Source organism: Salmo salar, chromosome ssa19, assembly GCF_905237065.1.
Source record: "Salmo salar chromosome ssa19, Ssal_v3.1, whole genome shotgun sequence".
NCBI lineage: Eukaryota > Metazoa > Chordata > Actinopteri > Salmoniformes > Salmonidae > Salmo > Salmo salar.
The window spans coordinates 62,854,214-62,875,105 of NC_059460.1; the positions used below are offsets into that span (position 1 = coordinate 62,854,214).

The window sequence follows — 20,892 nt, forward strand, 5'->3', positions numbered from 1 at the left end:
TGACTAGATGTTCAGGAGTCTTATGGCTTGGGGGTAGAAGCTGTTTAGAAACCTCTTGGACCTAGACTTGGCGCTCCGGTACCGCTTGCCGTGCGGTAGTAGAGAGAACAGTCTATGACTAGGGTGGCTGGAGTCTTTGACCATTTTTAGGGTCTTCCTCTGACATCGCCTGGTATAGAGGTCCTGGATGGAAGGAAGCTTGGCCCCAGTGATGTACCGGGCCGTACGCACTACCCTCTGTAGTGCCTTGCGGTCGGAGGCCGAGCAGTTGCCATTACCAGGTAGTGATGCAACCAGTCAGGATGCTCTCGATGTTGCAGCTGTAGAACCTTTTGAGGATCTGAGGACCCATGCCAAATCTTTTCAGTCTCCTGAGGGGGAATAGGTTTTGTCGTGCCCTCTTCGCGACTGTCTTGGTGTGCTTGGACCATGTTAGTTTGTTGGTGATGTGGAAACCAAGGAACTTGAAGCTCTCAACCTGCTCGACTACAGCCACGTCGATGAGAATGGGGGCGTGCTCGGTCCTCCTTTTCCTGTAATCCACAATCATCTCCTTTGTCTTGATCACGTTGAGGGAGGGGTTGTTGTCCTGGCACCACACAGCCAGGTCTCTGACCTCCTCCCTATAGGCTGTCTTGTTGTTGTCTGTGATCAGGCCTACCACTGTTGTCATCGGCAGATGTAATGATGGTGTTGGAGTCGTGCCTGGCCATGCAGTCACGAGTGAACAGGAAGTACAGGAGGGGACTGAGCACGCACCCCTGAGGGGCCCCTGTGTTGAGGATCAGCGTGGTGGATGGGTTGTTACCTACCCTTACCACCTGGGGGTGGCCCGTCAGCAAGTCCAGGATCCAGTTGCTGAGGGATGTGTTTAGTCCCAGGGTCCTTAGCTTATTGATGAGCTTTGAGGGCACTATGGTGTTGAATGCTGAGCTGTAGTCAATGAATAGCATTCTCACATAGGTATTCTTTTTGTCCAGGTGGGAAAGGGCAGTGTGGAGTGCAATAGAGATTGCATCATCTGTGGATCTGTTGGGGCGGTATGCAAATTGGAGTGGGTCTAGGGTTTCTGGAATGATGGTGTTGATGTGAGCCATGACCAGCCTTTCAAAGCACTTCATGGCTAGAGATGTGAGTGCTAGGGGTCGGTAGTCATTTAGGCAGGTTACCTTAGTGTTCTTGGGCACAGGCACCATGGTGGTCTGCTTAACCTCTCTGGGCTAGGCGGGACGAATTCGTCCCACCTACGCAACAGCCAGTTGAATCCCGTGGCGCGATTTTCAAATACCTTAGAAATGCTATTACTTCAATTTCTCAAACATATGACTATTTTACAGCATTTTAACCTCTTACATCTAGACGTTCCGCTAGCGGAACACCTGCTCCAATATCCAATGATGGGTGTGGCGCGAAATACAAATTCCTCTAAAATCCGAAAACTTAAATTTTTCAAACATATGACTATTTTACAGCATTTTAAAGACAAGACTCTCGTTAATCTAACCACACTGTCCGATTTCAAAAAGGCTTTACAGCGAAAGCAAAACATTAGATTATGTCAGCAGAGTACCCAGCCAGAAATAATCAGACTACCCATTTTTCAAGCTAGCATATAATGTCACAAAAAACAAAACCACAGCTAAATGCAGCACTAACCTTTGATGATCTTCATCAGATGACAACCCTAGGACATTATGTTATACAATGCATGCATGTTTTGTTCAATCAAGTTCATATTTATATCAAAAACCAGCTTTTTTACATTAGCATGTGACGTTCAGAACTAGCATATCCCCCGCAAACCTCCGGTGAATTTACTAAATTACTCACAATAAACGTTCACAAAAAACATAACAATTATTTTAAGAATTATAGATACAGAACTCCTCTATGCACTCGATATGTCCGATTTTAAAATAGCTTTTCGGTGAAAGCACATTTTACAATATTCTCAGTAGATAGCCCAGCATCACAGGGCTAGCTATTTAGACACCCACCAAGTTTAGCACTCACCAATATCAGATTTACTATTAGAAAAGTTTGATTACCTTTCCTGTTCTTCGTCAGAATGCACTCCCAGGACTTCTACTTCAATAACAAATGTTGGTTTGGTCCAAAATAATCCATCGTTATATCCATTTTGTTCGTGCATTCTAGACACTATCCGAATGGTAAATAAGGGTCGTGCGCATGGCGCATTTCGTGACAAAAGATTTCTAAATATTTCATTACCGTACTTCGAAGCATGTCAACCGCTGTTTAAAATCAATTTTTATGCAATTTTTCTCGTAAAAAAGCGATAATATTCCGACCGGGAATCTGTGTTTCGGTAAATAGAGGGAAAAACAGAAAGACGGGGGCGGCCAGTGCACGAGCCTAAGCCCTTTGTCATCTGATAGACCACTTAGCAAAAGCGCTCGTGTGTTTCAGCCAGGGCTTTGAATTACGTCATTCAGCTTTTTCCCGGGCTCTGAGAGCCCATTGGAGCCGTAGGAAGTGTCACGTAACAGCAGAGATCCTTTGTAATGGATAGAGATGACAAAGAAGGGCAAGAAATGGTCAGACAGGGTACTTCCTGTACAGAATCTTCTCACGTTTTGGCCTGCCATATGAGTTCTGTTATACTCACAGACACCATTCAAACAGTTTTAGAAACTTTGGAGTGTTTTCTATCCAAAGCTAATAATTATATGCATATTCTAGTTACTGGGCAGGAGTAGTAACCAGATTAAATCGGGTACGTTTTTTATCCAGCCGTGAAAATACTGCCCCCTAGCCATAACAGGTTAAAGACAAGACTCTCGTTAATCTAACCACACTGTCCGATTTCAAAAAGGCTTTACAACGAAAGCAAAACATTAGATTATGTCAGCAGAGTACCCAGCCAGAAATAAGACACCCATTTTTCAAGCTAGCATATAATGTCACATAAACCCAAACCACAGCTAAATGCAGCACTAACCTTTGATGATCTTCATCAGATGACACACCTAGGACATTATGTTATACAATACATGCATGTTTTGTTCAATCAAGTTCATATTTATATCAAAAACCAGCTTTTTACATTAGCATGTGACGTTCAGAACTAGCATACCCCCCGCAAACCTCCGGTGAATTTACTAAATTACTCACGATAAACGTTCACAAAAAACATAACAATTATTTTAAGAATTATAGATACAGAACTCCTTTGTGCAATCGAGGTGTCCGATTTTAAAATGGCTTTTCGGTGAAAGCACATTTTGCAATATTCTCAGTAGATAGCCCAGCCATCACGGCTAGCCATTTAGACACCCACCAAGCTTAGCCCTGACCAAACTCCGATTTACTATTACAAAAGTTTGATTACCTTTGTTGTCTTCGTCAGAATGCACTCCCAGGACTGCTACTTCAATAACAAATGTTGGTTTGGTCCAAAATAATCCATCGTTATATCCAATTAGCGGCGTTTTGTTCGTGCGTTCCAGACACTATCCGAAGTGTAAATAAGGGTCACGAGCATGGCGCAATTCGTGACAAAAAAATTCTAAATATTCCATTACCGTACTTCGAAGCATGTCAACCGCTGTTTAAAATCCATTTTTATGCCATTTTTCTCGTAAAAAAGCGAAAATATTCCGACCGGGAATCTACGTTTCGGTAAACAGAGGAAAGAAAACAAAGCATTTGGTCGACGCGGGCACGCGCCTGAGTCTCACAGTACTGTAACCAGCCACTACCCAAACGCGCTACTTTTTTTCAGCCAGAGCCTGCAAAGCCACGATTCAGCTTTTTGCCGCCTTCTGAGAGCCCATGTGAGCCGTAGGAAGTGTCATGTAACAGCAGAGATCCTTTGTTTTGGATAGAGATGGCAAAGAAGGCCAAGAAATGGTCAGACAGGGTACTTCCTGTACAGAATCTTCTCAGGTTTTGACCTGCCATTTGAGTTCTGTTATACTCACAGACACCATTCAAACAGTTTTAGAAACTTTGGAGTGTTTTCTATCCAAAGCCAATAATTATATGCATATTCTAGTTACTGGGCAGGAGTAGTAACCAGATTAAATCGGGTACGTTTTTTATCCAGCCGTGTCAATACTGCCCCCTAGCCCTAACAGGTTAAAACATGTTGGTATTACAGACTCGGACAGGGAGAGGTTGAAAATGTCAGTGAGGACACTTGCCAGTTGGTCAGAGCATGCTCGCAATATACGTCCTGGTAATCTGTCTGGCCCTGCGGCCTTGTGAATGTTGACCTGTTTAAAGGTCTTACTCACATCGGCGGTGGAGAGCGTGATCACACAGTCGTTCTGAACAGCTGGTGCTCTCATGCATTTCAGTGTTATTTGCCTCAAAGCAAGCATAGAAGTAGTTTAGCTCGTCTGGTAGGCTCGTGTCACTAGGCAGCTCTCGGCTGTGCTTCCCTTTGTAGTCTGTAATGGTTTTGCAAGCCCTGCCACATCCGACGAGCATCAGAGCCGGTGTAGTACGATTCAATCTTAGTCCTGTATTAACGCTTTGCCTGTTTGATGGTTTGTCGGAGGGCATAGGGGGATTTCTTATAAGCTTCCGGTTTAGAGTCCCGCTCCTTGAAAGCAGCAGCTCTAGCCTTTAGCTCAGTGTGGATGTTGCCTGTAATCCATGGCTTCTGGTTGGGGTATGTACGTACGGTCACTGTGGGGACGATGTCATCGATGCACTTATTGATGAAGCCAATGACTGATGTGGTGTACTCCTCAATGCCATCGTAAGAATCCCGGAACATATTCCAGTCTGTGCTAGCAAAACAGTCCTGTAGCTTAGCATCTGCTTCATCTGACCACTTTTTTCTTGACTAACCGGTGCCCCCGCACATTACTCTATACCGGTACCCCTTGTATATAGTCTCGTTATTGTTATTTTACTGCTGCTCTTTAATTACTTGTTCCTTTTATTTCTTATTCGTATTTTTTAAACTGCATTGTTGGTTAGGGGCTTGTACGTAAGCGTTTCACTGTATTTGGCGCACGTGACTAACATTTGATTTGAAAGTAATATGCGTTTGACACTTGCGCTTCCTACCGCCAGCCGAAAATAAAGCCCTCAGTATATTAATTGTTTGTTTTTAGTCATTTTTGCTCATCTTTATAAAGGCTGTCAATGATTTCAGACCCCACTGTATGTATTTGAATATTTATATTTTTAACACACAAAAACATTTGATTAATGAAATATTTAATCAGTCGTCTGATGGGATGATGATGCACTCTTTGCAAAAGGGAGGGAATCTAATTTGATTGGTCCCCAACTCACAGCTCAAACCCTTCATTCAGAATAATTGGAGCTATCCCGGAGATAGCCTGCCCCGGAGCAGGTTAGTTCTGAAGGATTCGTTGCCATAGAAATTTAACTGGCTTAAAGGTGAGCCACTTTCGTGTCATCGGTTATCCCGAGTTGAACTTAGAGTTGACCAAAGTTACCTCGCTAAATTCTCAAGCCAAATTCGTAATATAGGGCTCAGGGCAACCAATATAACTGTAGAAATACAGTTGTGTGTGTTTGTCAAATTAATTAATACCCATTTCCTCCTTTGGTGTTGTTTGCCAGTGAACATCACCTGTGAGATGCCATCGAGGTTCCGCTGCGCTAACGGCTACTGCATCTACTCTGGGAATCTGTGTAACCAGAAGGACGACTGTGGGGATGGAAGTGATGAGAAGGAGGACCTCTGTAAGCAACGCACCCCCAACGCAACATTTGTGAATGCTGCCCTAATGCAATATGTTGTGGAGATTAGGTTCAGTAAACGCAGAAATAATGCAACCTGTAGTGATGTTTAGTGAAGTGACCGTAGCCCTAGTGCAACATATTGGGGTTTATCTAGGTTTAATTAAAGTAGCCCTTATGACTGTAGCCCTGATGCAAATAGTATTATGATTGTTTGAGTGAACGGATCCCTGACCCAAATATTCATTAGGTTAAGGTTCAGTGAACACAGCCTTATATTTGAAAATGTTGCAATATGCACTGAGTGTACAAAACATTAGGAACACCTTCTTAATATTGAGTTTAATCCACTTTTGCTCCCAGAACAGACTCAGTTTGTTTGGGCATGGACTACATGGTTTCGAAAGCGTTCCACAGGGATGCTGGCACATGTTGGCTCCGATGCTTCCCACAGTTGTGTCAAGTTGGCTAGATGTCCTTTGGGTAGTGGACCATTCTTGATACACACAGGAAACTGTTGAACATGAAAGACCTAGCAGCGTTGCAGTTCTTGGCACACTCCAAACCAGTGCTCCTGGTTCCAACTTCCATACCCCGTTCAAAGGCACTTAAATCTTTTGTCTTGCCCATTCACCCTCTGAATTGCACACATACACAATCCATGTCTCAATTGTCTCAAAAATCCTTCTTTTACCTGTCTCCTCTCCTTCATCTACACTGATTGAAGTGTATTTAACAGGTGACATCAATAAGGGATCATAGCTTTCACTTGGATTAGGCTGGTCATGTCATGGAAAGAGCATGTTTTGTACACTCTTTTTCCAATGGAATCTGCCCGAACATTCCATGGATAATGACTTTGTTAGATTACTCTCTATGTTAAAGTGCAGTTGGACAGGCACTCAGTGACTTAATCTCAAATTAAGGGTGAAAGGCAAGAGGGGCAGCATTTATGACTATTGAAATGACAATATTAGAGATTGAAAAAATGTAAAAGTAGTTATTTGTTTGCGTTCATGCTTGTGTGTGTGTGTGCTCATCCTAGCGTGTGTGTGTGCTCATCCTAGCATGTGTGTGTGTTTCCTTACAGGCCGTGAGCCCACCCTGGCTCCTTGCACGCTCCAGGAGTTCAAATGTACCAATGGACAGTGTGTAGCCCTGCCCTATGTGTGTGACCACAATGACAACTGTGGGGACCTCACTGACGAGATAGGCTGCAGTGAGTTCAACATCACTCTCTCACAACATGAATCTTCTGAGAGAGCAAAACCCATTGCTCATAATTATTTGTATTACATTATTGATACATTACAAATGAGTAACCATCATCTGCAATGTACATTTGAAGTCAGAAGTTTCCATACACTTAGGTTGGAGTCATTGAAACTCGTTTTTCAACCACTCCACAAATTTCTTGTTAACAAACTATAACAAATTGTAGTTTTGCAAGTCGGTTAGGACATCTACCTTGCATGACACAAGTATTTTTCCAATAATTGTTTACAGACAGATGATTTCACTTATAATTCACTGTATCACAATTCCAGTGGGTCAGAAGTTTACATACACTAAGTTGACTGTGCCTTTAACTTCTTGGGGCTATGTGGGACGCTAGCGTGCCACCCGTGGTGCACCCTATCAACAGCAGGTGCATTTCAAGAGCGGCAAATTTGAAACCAAATAAATGTCAAAATTCAAATTTTTCAAACATACAACTATCTTACACCCTTTGAAAGATAAACATCTCCTTAATCTAACCACGTTGTCCGATTTCAAAAAGGTTTTACGGCGAAAGCATAAAGTTAGATTATGTTAGGAGAGTACATTGACAATAGCTGTGTGTAATGTTTTGTCAATTCAAAGCCAGGCGTCACCAAAACCATAAAACCAGCTAAAATGATGCACTAACCTTTTACAATCTCCATCAGATGACACTCCTAGGACATTATGTTAGACAATGCATGCATTTTTAGTTCTATCAAGTTCATATTTATATCCAAAAACAGCGTTTTACTATGGCATTGATGTTGAGGAAATCGTTTCCCTCCAATAACCGGCAGTCAAGTCAGCACCACAAATTAAATAATTAAAATTAGAAAACATTGGTAAAATATTATATTGTCATTTAAAGAATTATAGATTTACATCTCTTGAACGCAATCAACTTGCCAGATTTAAAAATAACCTTACTGGGAAATCACACTTTGCAATAATCTGAGCACTGCGCCCAGAAAAATATGCTTTGCTATACAGACAAACGGCCATGTTGGAGAGATCTAAAATCGAAAATACTATGTAAATAATCCATTACCTTTGATTCTCTTCATCAGATGTCACTTCCAGGAATCCCAGGTCCATAACGAATGTAGTTTTGTTCAAAAAAGCTCATCATTTATATCCAAAAAGCTCCGTGTTGTTAGCACATGATCTAAGCCAGCCGGACTTCTCGTCATGAACGAGGGGAAAAAATATATTTACGTTCGTTCAAACATGTCAAACGTTGTATAGCATAAATCATTAGTGCCTTTTTTAACCAGAACATGAATAATATTCAAGGTGGACGAATGCATTCTCTTTTATAACGTATTGGAACGAGGGTACCCAACATGAACTCGCGCCAGAGTCTAATCGGCCATCACCGTTCCATGGCTCTTGTTCGGTCAGATCTCACAGTAAAAGACTCAAAACACTTTGTAAAGGCTGGTGACATCTAGTGGAAGCAATAGGAAGTGCCAAAACATTAATCAACCCCTGTGTGTTTCAATGGCATAGGCTTAAAGGTAATTCAACACATCAGGTATCCACTTCCTGTCAGAAAATGTCTCAGGGTTTTGCCTGCCAAATGAGTTCTGTTATACTCACAGACACCATTCAAACAGTTTTAGAAACTTTAGGGTGTTTTCTATCCATATATAATAAGTATATGCATATTCTAGTTACTGGGTAGGATTAGTAACCAGATTAAATCGGGTACGTTTTTTTATCCAGCCGTGAAAATACTGCCCCCTAGCCCCAACAGGTTAAACAGCTTGGAAAATTACAGAAAATGATGTCATGGCTTTAGAGGCTTCTGATAGGCTTATTGACATAATTTGAGTCAATTGGAGGTGTAATTGTGGGTGTATATCAAGGCCTAACTTCAATCTCAGTGCCTCTTTGCTTGACATCATGGGAAAATGAAAAGAAATCAGCCAAGACCTCAGAAAGAAAATTGTCGACCTCCACAAGTCTGGTTCATCCTTGGGAGCAATTTCCAAACGCATGAAGGTACCACGTTCATCTGTACAAACAATAGTACGCAAGTATAAACACCATGGGACCACGCAGCCGTCATACCGCTCAGGAAGAAGACGTGTTCTTTCTCCTAGAGATGAACATACTTTGGTGCGAAAACTGCAAATCAATCCCAGTACAACAGCAAAGGACCTTGTGAAGATGCTGGAGGAAACCGGTACGAAATTATCTATATCCACAGTAAAACGAGTCCTATATCGACATAACCTGAAAGGCCACTCAGCAAGGAAGAAGCCACTGCTCCAAAACCGCCATAAAAAAGCCAGATTACGGTTTGCAACTGCACATGGGGACAAAGATCGTACTTTTTGGAGAAATGTCCTCTGGTCTGATGAAACAAAAATAGAACTGTTTGGTCATAAGGACCATCGTTATGTTTGGAGGGAAAAGGGGGAGGCTTGCAAGCCGAAGAACACCGTGAGGCACGGGGGTGGCAGCATCATGTTGTGGGGGTGCTTTGATGCAGGAGGGACTGTTGCACTTCACAAAATAAATGGCAACATGAGGGAGGAAAATGATGTGGATATATTGAAGCAACATCTCAAGACATCAGTCAAGAAGTTAAAGCTTGGTCGCAAATGGGTCTTCCAAATGGACAATGACCCCAAGCATACTTCCAAAGTTGTGGCAAAATGGCTTAAGGAAAACAAAGTCAAGGTATTGGAGTGGCCATCACAAAGCCATGATCTCAATCCTATAGAAAATGTGTGGGCAGAACCGAAAAAGCGTTTGCGAGCAAGGAGGCCTACAAACCTGAGTCAGTTACACCAGCTCTGTCATTATTGTGGAAAGCTTGTGGAAGGCTACCCGAAACGTTTGTCCCAAGTGAAACAATTTAAAGGCACTACTACCAAATACTAATTGACTGTATGTAAACTTCTGACCCACTGGGAATGTGATGAAAGAAATAAAAGCTGAAATAAATAATTCACTACTATTATTTTGACATTTCACATTCTTAAAATAAAGTGGTGATCCTAACTGACCTAAGACCGGGAATTTTTACAAGGATTAAATGTCAGGAATGTATATGGCTAAGGTGAATGTAAGCTTCCGACTTCAACTGTATGTGTGAAGGAACTGGCCGTACCCATGCACACTAAGAGGTTAATTAAAATGGTAACTGGATTGGAAACATTTTCTAAATCTGTAAATAATTATTATAAAACAGATGGGTTAAAAACGAGGTTAAAATACAGACGATTGATCCACGATGGTGTAGCAGTCGACGTGTTTGCCTTGTCCCGTGTAAATAGTCGTTTTCCTCATTTTTTTCGTATTTTTTTTTAATATATTTTAATCTCACTTTCCATCTACGAACTGAATAGACTTTCCTGCCACCTGCCTCACCCAATGTGGTACGGTTCTGCTATTTTTATACTTTAGAATCGCAACCCCCATCAGAAGCTAGCCAACTAACTAGCTACTAGTCAGTTAGCCACTGCTAGCGGTCTTCACCGTTAACTCGGACACCAGCCAGCTTCAGCTCGGTCAATACCTGCCAGTCTGCACAGCGCAATATCAACCCAGAATTTATCAGAGTGCTTTTTCTCTACCTCATCACCGGATTCCTGCAGCAAGCCCTGGACCATTACACCGGATCGTCACAGCTAGCTAGCTGCAATCGGGTGGCTATTGCTGGCTAACACCTCTGTCCCGAAGCAAGCACCAGTTAGCCTTGAGCTAGCCTCGAGCTAGGCCTTCTCCCGGCTAGCCGAAGAGGTCTACCAGCTAATTCTTGGACTACTATACCTCTTTTGCCAATTGGCCTGGACCCTTTATTGCCGACACGGAACCCCGCCGATCTACCACGGCTGGTCTGCTGACGTAATCGTCCGAGGTGTTTTCAACAGACTTTTCCGTTGCAACGTCGCCGAAGCCCATCTGCTAGCCCCGGCCCACTAGCTCTCTAAATCGCCGTGTCTCCAGCTCGCCTAGCATAGTAGCGACTACCGAAGGCTCCCTGACTCACCTATTGCTGCTCATTGGACCCTATGATCACTCGGATACACATGCCTCTCCCTAATGTCAATATGCCTCGTCTATTGTTGTTTTGGTTAGTTATTGTCTTATTTTACTGTAGAGCCCCCAGCCCAACATGCCTGTCCCACCCCCCCACACATGCGGTGACCTCACATGGCTTAACTGGTGCCTCTAGAGACAAAACCTCTCATCGTCACTCAATGCCTAGGTTTACCTCCACATCCTACTATGCCCTGAATCTATTCTACCACGCCCAGAAATCTGCCCCTTTTACTCTCTGTTCCGAACGCACTAGGCGACCAGTTCTTATAGCCTTTAGCAGCCCCCAGCACCACACCTGTTCCCCAGGTGCTCTCATTTGTTGACTTCTGTAACCATAAAAGCCTTGGTTTCATGCATGTTAACATCAGAAGCCTCTTCCCTAAGTTTTGTTTTATTCACTGCTTTAGCACACTCCGCCTACCCTGACGTCCTAGCCGTGTCCGAATCCTGGCTTAGGAAGGCCACCAAAAATTCTGACATTTCCATCCCCAACTACAGCATTTTCCAACAAGACAGAACTGCCAAAGGGGGCGGAGTTGCAATCTACTGTAGAGATAGCCTGCAGAGTTCTGTCATACTATCCAGGTCTGTGCCCAAACAATTCGAGCTTCTACTTTTAAAATCCACCTTTCCAGAAACAAGTCTCTCACCGTTGCCGCTTGTTATAGACCCCCCTCAGCCCCTAGCTGTGCCCTGGACACCATATGTGAATTGATTGCCCCCCATCTATCTTCAGAGTTCGTACTAATAGGTGACCTAAACTGGGATATGTATAACACCCTGGCCGTCCGACAATCTAAGCTAGATGCCCTCAATCTCACACAAATTATCAAGGAACCTACCAGGTACAACCCTAAATCCGTAACCATGGGCACCCTCTTAGATATCATCCTGACCAACTTGCCCTCTAAATACACCTCTGCTGTTTTCAACCAGGATCTCAGCGATCACTGCCTCAGTAATGGGTCCACGGTCAAACGACCACCCCTCATCACTGTCAAACGCTCCCTAAAACACTTCAGATATATTGACCTCATCCCTTCAGTAGAGGATGCCTGGTTGCTCTTTAAAAGTGCTTTCCTCACCATCTTAAATAGGCATGCCCCATTTAAAAAAAATGTACAACTAAGAACAGGTATAGCCCTTGGTTCACCCCAGACTTGACTGCCCTTGACCAGCACGAAAACATCCTGTGGCGTTCAGCATTAGCATCGAATAGCCCCCTCGGAGGGCCTGTTGTCCGGACCTCTGGCAGTCTCTATGGGGGTGCCACAGGGTTCAGTTCTCGGGCCGACTCTTTTCTCTGTATATATCAATGATGTTGCTCTTGCTGCTGGTGATTCTCTGATCCACCTCTACGCAGACGACACCATTCTGTATACTTCTGGCCCTTCTTTGGACACTGTGTTAACAAACATCCAAATGAGCTTCAATGCCATACAACACTCCTTCCGTGGCTTCCAACTACTTTTAAATGCTAGTAAAACTAAATGCATGCTCTTCAACCGATTGCTGCCTGCACCTGCCCGCTCGACTAGCATCACTATTCTGGACGGTTCTGACTTAGAATATGTGGCCACCTACAAATACCAAGGTGTCTGGTTAGACTGTCAACTCTCCTTCCAGACTCACATTAAGCATCTCCAATCCAAAATTAAATCAAGAATTGGCTTCCTATTTTGAAACAAAACCTCCTTCACTCATGCTGCCAAACATACCCTCGTAAAACTGACTATCCTACCGATCCTTGACTTCGGCGATGTCGTTTACAAAATAGCCTCCAACACTCTACTCAGCAAACTGTGCCATCTGTTTTGTCACCAAAGCCCCATATACTACCCACCACTGCGACCTGTATGCTCTCGTTGGCTGGCCCTCGCTACATATTTGTCGCCAAACCCACTGGCTCCAGGTCATCTAGAAGAATTTGGTAGGTAAAGCCCCACCTTATCTCAGCTCACTGGTCACCATAGCAACACCCACCCATAGCACGCGCTCCTGCAGGTGTATTTCACTGGTCATCCCCAAAGCCAACGCCTACTTTGGCCGCCCTTCCTTCTAGTTTTCTGCTGCCAATGACTGGAACAAATTGAAAAAATCACTGAAGCTGGAGACTCATATCGCTCTCTCTAACTTTAAGCATCAGCTGTCAGAGCAGCTTACTGATCACTGTACCTGTACACAGCCAATCTGTAAATAGCACACACAACTACCTCATCCCCATATTGTTATTTATCTTTTTGCTCTTTTGCACCCCAGTATCTCTACTTGCACATCATCATCTGCACATCTATCACTCCAGTGTTAATGTTAAATTGTAATTATTTCGCCTCTATGGCCTATTTATTGCCTTACCTCCCTAATCTTCTACATTTGCTCACACTGCACATAGATTTTTCTGTTGTGTTATTGACTGTACGTTTGTTTATCCCATGTGTAACTGGCCTACCTGGTTAAATAAAGGTTAAATAAAAAAAACAAAAATAAAAAACAATGCTAAAGGTTATAAAATCAACAAACTTTCCTGCAGAGCATAAAAGCATGTCTACCTCCTTTCATTAAGTATTTCTCCTACACTGTTCAAACAGACACCATTCTAAAGCAAAACACAATAATTAAGATCAATAATTAACACAGTAATTAAAATCAACACACTTGAACACACTCAAACTGACAAGACAAACACTTGAAACTGTTGAAGGTGAAGTTGATGGTACATGTATAGCAAGGTTTGAATGATATGAAACACAATTTGGGGCGGAATTAAAAACAACATATTTGACAAACTAACACATTTAAGAATGTATAAGTGAAGATGCATTGTGCTTATGCAGATGCTATCTTCACAGTATCTATTATGTAATGTAAGTAGGTCATTTACCTCAGCCTTTCTGAACCGCAATTCCATGTATTTGATGTATTCAAACACCACTGAAACTAGTGAACTAATCAGCAAAGGGTGTGCAGGTGTTGGAGTACAACTAAATTATGGAATGACTGGTGGGCCTCGAGGATTGGGTTGAGAAACCTTACTTTAAACCTACTTTCATAGCCTGAACCAGAATCCTTAACTTTAAACGGTTGTTTATTACTGTGATTTTATCAAAAGCTGATTTAGACAAATGGAGAAAGTGACCCATTGTGTGCCCCGTTTCAGATTTTGGCCATGACCGGACCTGTGAGGAGAGACTGTGTCAGCACGAGTGTACCAACCTGAACAGGACCGGCTTCATCTGCTCCTGTAGACCTGGATACAGAGTGGACCCGGACAGCACCTTCAACTGCACAGGTACACACATATAGAGACGTGCTCACTAGGGTTGACCCAATTTAGTCGTCTGGTTGATAGGCTGTTTGTTGTTTGACCCAGATTTCTTTAGTTGAGCAAAAAATGTATAAATCATGGTGTTCAAGACACCTGTCTGAGTGGACTACTCCATTGTGGGGATGGCGCAGTCCATCACTAAGGCATGTGCTACTAAAATTGTATATGGTTAAGGACAATGGTACAACACTAATAAAAAAAAATATATTTTATAACAAATGCGCTTTCTCCCTCGTTTGATAGCGGTTGCTGTCCACTGTTCTGAAACGTGAGTGCGCCTTTGAATTGGTGCCTTTTCCTAGACCATGTTGCTATGTGCATAATAGCAAAGTTAACCAGTATATTGGTGTTGAGAACAATGTGGTGGAGGCAGCAGCAGAGTTAGGAGACGAGAAAACAGCCCTTGCCTTAATTGTCTAAGAAAAGTGAGGAGAGAGGAAACCCGAACTTAATTAGGTCTATAATCAATAGCCTAACTGTTAATTGTGGCTGGTTTTTTTTGTCATCCATATATACTTTATCTACAGAAATAAGACAGATCCTGCTTGTGTTGCCTGTTTGAGTGTTTGTTTAATAGGCTACTGATTCCTTGAGTACCAAGCCTCATGCAACACATGTCGGATAAACAATTTCACAAATTCGGCTGTTTTTAATATTTGCTGTGCAGAATCTCTGGTATTACTTGTTTATTTAGTGTTTATACTGTTCCAAATTGTCAGGAAAAATTATCTTTATAATAACAATAAGCCTCCTTTTCTTGATCTCCTCCTCCAATAATGATCATCATTATAAGTAATGTCATTATCATTAGTAGGGTTAGTAGTTTATAAGCTATATGGAATTGTTTTAAGAAGGTCATACCAAGGATCATTTTGCTATTTGATTTTTTGAATTTTAAGACCCCTTGAAGTATCAAAAAAATATATTACAAAAAACATTACAAAATAATTTTTGGGCCTTACTGCTATTAGCACATTCAAACGCATTGAATAACAGATTCACTACATGGAACAACAAATAGTCCCAAACAAAACCTAAAGGAAGTTTGTTCTGAAGTGTCTGTCAAATCAAATCAAAGTTTACTTGTCACGTGCGCCGAATACAACAGGTGTAGAACTTACAGTGAAATGCTTACTTACAGGCTCTAACCAATAGTACAAAAAAACGTATTAGGTTAATTATTAGGTCCTGTATCTCAGAGATGTAAGAAAGATCAGGAAACATTTGTTGTATTTTTTGTACATGTATTTAACCCCTTATTTTTGTCACTAAACAGTGTCCATATACTGTACTTCCATAAATTGTTCCAACTAGTACAATGGGACCTTCAGACAAGTCTTTTGAGGCCTAGAGCAAAACAAGAGACTCACTTTTACACAGAGGGGTCATATTAGTGTGTAGCCCAAACCGTTTGGACTCTACAGACAGACGTTGGCAAATCGGTTGTACCGACTGCAAGATGAGTCCCAAGATGCTTGTGGGGGTGTCATAGAGCAAGAGTCTCATCTTTCCATAGAGGGGTCATAATAGTTTCTAGGCCAAACCGTTCGAACGCTACAGACTATTTTGTGAGTATACCGATCTTCGTGTCGTCATGTTCTGACAAACACCGTTCTAGTTCCATTACCTTTCACTGCAGCTACGGAAGTGTTACTTAGGCGGACGCGGTTGATTGAGACGCATCCAATGAACAATTGATATCTCTAGCTTAAACAGATTTTTATGGGGATTTTGGTATTATGCGAATTTGATTTCCACGAAGGAGCGGACATCGCCCTTAGGTTAATTATTTAATCAAACTGAGCGCTTAAAGCACCAGACAAGCTCAGTGCATATAGTTGATTTTGATTAAAACACATAGGACGTGTCTATATATGGAAAAATCCACATTTAAATATTTGGACCAATCAAGATTTTTTTTGAGTCGGGGACAGCCCTAAGGCTTGCACGCACACATACACGCCACACACACTCCAACATTCACTTAAACAACATTCAACTTACACTACACCCACACAGACTCAAACAACATGAATATTGTTTATTAACTGGATCATTGCCTTCATTCCATCTCTTCCTTGTAGAGTTGTTGTTCACTGAAAACAATGAAACACAATCAACGAAGCGTAGATAACCCTCTGAAAGAACATGAATCAAAGTGTTTGTTGTAAAAAGCAGCATTAGTACAACTCCTTTTTGTGGTTATGTACATTATTGGTCAATTCTTTGTCCAAAACATGTTTTGCTTAGAAAATAACATTTAAGTAAATGTTTACAATATGGAGGGCAAACTCACTTCTTAACATCCACCCACCCCTACCTAGACCTTGCTACCCTATAAACAATAACAAGCACATATAGTTAACTTTCTACCAAAACTTTCCCCAGATATCAACGAGTGTGAGGTACATGGGACTTGCCCGCAGGTCTGCAAGAACACCAAGGGCGGGTACGACTGTGAGTGTGCCCCCGGGTACCGCAAAGTGGGTAATGGCAACCAGTGTGAAGCTGAGGGTGAGTTCACACCTCTACCATACTATTGTTTAGACCTGAGACCGAAAGCTTTGCTTTAGAAATATGCTAATTGCTAAGTATTTTGCTAATTAAAGACCAGTAGTCTAATTTGCAAATTAACAGTTTGTTGGTTTTATCTCATTTTAGTACTGTTTAGGCCTATAAATTGAGTGTTTGGGATTTCAAAATAATCTCCATAATATTGTACACTATTATGAACAAAGTAACAATATTGTTGTTATTACAGTTGCTATTAATTTATCGATGTTTCTGGAGAAACGTTTTATGGGTAAACTGATTTTTATTTGTTTTACTTTTTCCTACTTCAACACAAACTTACCAGGTGCCGGGCCTCTCCTGTTGCTCCCAGAGAATATCCGTATCCGGAAGTTCAACTTGCAGATGGAGGCCTACCATGACTTCCTCGAGGAGCAGGAGCACATCATGGCTCTGGACTATGACTGGGACCACAACAACACTGGACTCAGTATGTCACACAAACAAAATTAGCTGCCTCCTATGACCCAGACAAAATAGCTACGATTATACTAAAAATACCATTTTATTTATTTTTATAAAAAAATGTATTTTAATTTTAATTTAAAAAATGATTTTACAAAGAAACCTTACTTATCAAAGTCAGGAATGCATATTCAAATACGTGTTTAACATGTTAGTTAAACTTACATGGAAAACCTTAATTATCATCAACATCATAAAAAAGTTACTAATTATAATCAAAAGTGACTAAATAATGCAAAATAATAATCCTGACAAACATAAGGTATTCACGTTAAAAGAGAGCTGAGTAAGCTCTCCATGTCTTTCTCAGGTATGGTGTATTTCACGGTGGAGGGGAAGGACAATGCGGCAGGCGCCATCAAGAGAGCATATATACCCACAGTGGACGACAATAGCAACAATATAGCCGCCGCTGTCGACCTGGGCATCAAATACATTACCACGCCAGATGGCATCGCTGTTGACTGGGTCGGAAGGTAGGACGGCATGGCTGCGCCTCTTTATTTATTTGTCTGTTGTTCAGCTTCCCTTGTAATGCAGAACTGGGCATATTCCCCTACTGTGTGGTTTTGTGTTTCATTCATATTCTGAAATGTTCACATTATGGAACAGTAATGTAATCTGTTAGCTAATATATCAATCACTGAAATTGCCATGGCAGTGGTATCTACACATTACTTGTTATATTTATGTTAATGGCTGTGAATGACTTTGATATGCAGTGCTATAACATGTTTGGGACATAACATGTTCTTTATTTTCCTGTGAATAGGAACCTGTACTGGGCGGACTCGAGAGTCAAGAGGATAGAGGTGGCCATGCTGGATGGGCGCTACAGGAAGCACCTGGTCAAGACGGACATTGACCATCCCTCTGCTGTGGCTGTCAATCCTCGACTGGGGTGAGAATCATTGTAGGCTGTTATGAGTCTGGGGCTTGTATTGGAAGCTGTGGATGATGCTTCGAGAGCCTGACAATTGTTTTGCCCCAAAAAAATCATACAAATAGAAAATGTGAACTGGTTTCAACTACAAATTGATGGCTCATCGCAGTACAACAGTTTTCACAATTGATGTGCAAGCAGTCATGGATGAGACATGGTCATATTTGTTGTTGACCTCATAATTCTTTGGACAAAAACATCTGACATTGTCTGAAAAGCCCCTTACAAAATAAATCTACTCAAGGTGAAACACTTATCCCTCATTTTCCTTTTCCACTTTACTTTCTTCATCCAGGATGCTGTACTGGGCGGACCGCGGAACCGCGGCCAGGATTGAGTACTCATGGTTGGACGGGCAGCACCGGAATGTCCTGGTGCCCGACGGCCTGGGTTTTCCCACAGGCTTGTCAATCGACTACGCCAACGGTGACCGGGTTTACTGGTCCGATGCCAAGGAGAGTCGCATTGAGTCGGTGCTACCTTCCGGAGAAGACCGCCGCACTGCACTGTATATTGGTGAGGCTGGAGGGCAGAGTGATACACCATGGGGTGGAGGGAAACACGAGGCCTGAAAATAGTATATTTTTTATCGTTTGCTTTACTTGTACAAAACTCTATCATACGATTGCCATGCCTCTGTGTGACAGTCAGCTGACTTACTATTCAAACTTGATGCTTTTTTTTTCTTCTTTAAAGGGGCATTACACTCAATCTAAGTTTTGTGGAGAATTGGTTCGTTTTGACATTAGACTACTTATAGGTCTGAAAATGAACAGAAATTAAGGTGGTACATTACATGGTTTCTAACCCTATTTTGTTTAATTGGTTACCTGTAATTTCTAACCCCTGTGTTTGTCTCTGTGGGCCCAGATGTGCGGTACCCTTTCAGTGTGAGTGTGTTTGAGGACCACATTTACTGGAGCACGCAGGAGAAAGGGGAAGTGTTCCGGCAGGACAAGTTTGGCCGTGGCACCAAGACCAAGCTGCTCACCGCTGGGCCCTGGCTCACCCAGATCAGTGTGTACCAGCAGCAGAGATACAACTCAATAGGCAGTGAGTGACACTTCAAACATCTCTTGTGTTTCCTGTTTGATATAAACTAAAATGCAGTCTAGGTTTAAGTGACATTGTTTACTTGTGTCTGTCAGTGAAAACCCCTTGTAAAGGGATCTGTAGTCACTTGTGTCTGCTCAGACCTGGAGGCTACACCTGCGCCTGCCCTGAGGGAACAAGCTTTGTCTCTGGCAGCAAGACGGACTGTGATGCAGGTACCATAGCCTCCTCCATCTTGGACTGATGACTCTGTCTTGTATTGTAAATGTCAATTATCTGTAACTTGTTCCTCTTGGTTTGACTGTTGTGGTTAGCTACATTAGGTTTTTAATCTATGTTGTGTGCCACAACAAAATTGGAATAGCTGTTCCAAACTTTAGTATTGGGCAGAGACAGGATATGATGTAATACCTTAAACAGGAAGAAACACTTTGAAGGAAATTGTGCTGACTAGTGTTGACCTTTGAACTCTGACCTCTGTCAGGATTTGACCCCCCACCCACCATGCCCCCTCCATGCCAGTGTATAAATGGCGGAACATGCTACTTTGATGACAACAAGGCCATGTGCATGTAAGTTGGCTGTTACATTAACTTGTCCTATTAGTGCCATTTTTAAGTGTCCACGGGTCCTTAAAAAGTATTAGTCTTAAATGAATTTATCGGATTTAAAAGCCTCTAAGTCCTAAAATGTCTTCAAATGTCTTAACAAATGTGACGGAGAGGACTAGAGTGTTTCCTTTATATTGTGCCGCTGCTAAGGATCCGCCCCTTTTTTTCAATTTTCGTCTAAAATGACATAGCCAAATCTAACTAGCTGTAGCTCAGGACCTGAAGCAAGGATATGCATATTCTTGATACCATTTCAAAGGAAACACTTTAAACTTTGTGGAAATGTGAAATTAATGTAGGACAATATAACACATGAGATTTGGTGAAAGATAATACAAAGAAAAAACCATGCGTTTTTTGTTCCATCTTTGAAATGCAAGGGAAAGGCGATAATGTATTATTCCAGCCCAGGCGCAATTTAGATTTTGGCCACTAGATGGCAGCAGTGTATGTGCAAAGTTTTAGACTGATACAATGAACCATTGCATGTCTGTTAAAAATGTTGTATCAAGACTGCCCAAATGTGCCTAATTGGTTTATTAATAACTTTTCAAGTTCATAACGGTGCACTCTCCTCAAACAATAGCATGATATTCTTTCACTGTAATAGCTACTGTAAATTGGACAGTGCAGTTAGATTAACAAGAATTTAAGCATTCTGCCAATATCAGACATGTCTATGTCCTGGGAAATGTTGTTACTTACAACCTTATGCTAATCGCATTAGCCTACGTTAGCTCAACCGTCCCGTGGGGGACCCACCGATCCTGTAGAGGTTTTAATTGTTGCCACCACGGCAAAAACATTTACAAAATTTATCAAATAATATCCGAGGCACACTTTCAAGATGTAGAAGAGGTATCCAACCACATGTCTGTGTATACACATCAGGTGCGTGTGCATCCGTTGCCAGAGAA

The 20,892-nt window shown here is 42.1% G+C and overlaps 1 protein-coding gene across 1 annotated transcript in view; it reads left to right on the forward strand.

Moving 5' to 3' along the window:
• Positions 1 to 20,892, forward strand: part of lrp2b (low density lipoprotein receptor-related protein 2b) — a 125,058-nt gene that overhangs the window by 91,735 nt on the left and 12,431 nt on the right. The window contains exons 65-75 of the mRNA XM_014158653.2: positions 5,569 to 5,691; positions 6,779 to 6,907; positions 14,165 to 14,296; positions 16,721 to 16,846; positions 17,190 to 17,333; positions 17,679 to 17,844; positions 18,141 to 18,269; positions 18,607 to 18,827; positions 19,182 to 19,364; positions 19,460 to 19,579; positions 19,849 to 19,936. Coding sequence (XP_014014128.2) covers positions 5,569 to 5,691; positions 6,779 to 6,907; positions 14,165 to 14,296; positions 16,721 to 16,846; positions 17,190 to 17,333; positions 17,679 to 17,844; positions 18,141 to 18,269; positions 18,607 to 18,827; positions 19,182 to 19,364; positions 19,460 to 19,579; positions 19,849 to 19,936 — 1,561 coding nt within the window. The remainder of the gene's footprint in view (positions 1 to 5,568; positions 5,692 to 6,778; positions 6,908 to 14,164; positions 14,297 to 16,720; positions 16,847 to 17,189; positions 17,334 to 17,678; positions 17,845 to 18,140; positions 18,270 to 18,606; positions 18,828 to 19,181; positions 19,365 to 19,459; positions 19,580 to 19,848; positions 19,937 to 20,892) is intronic.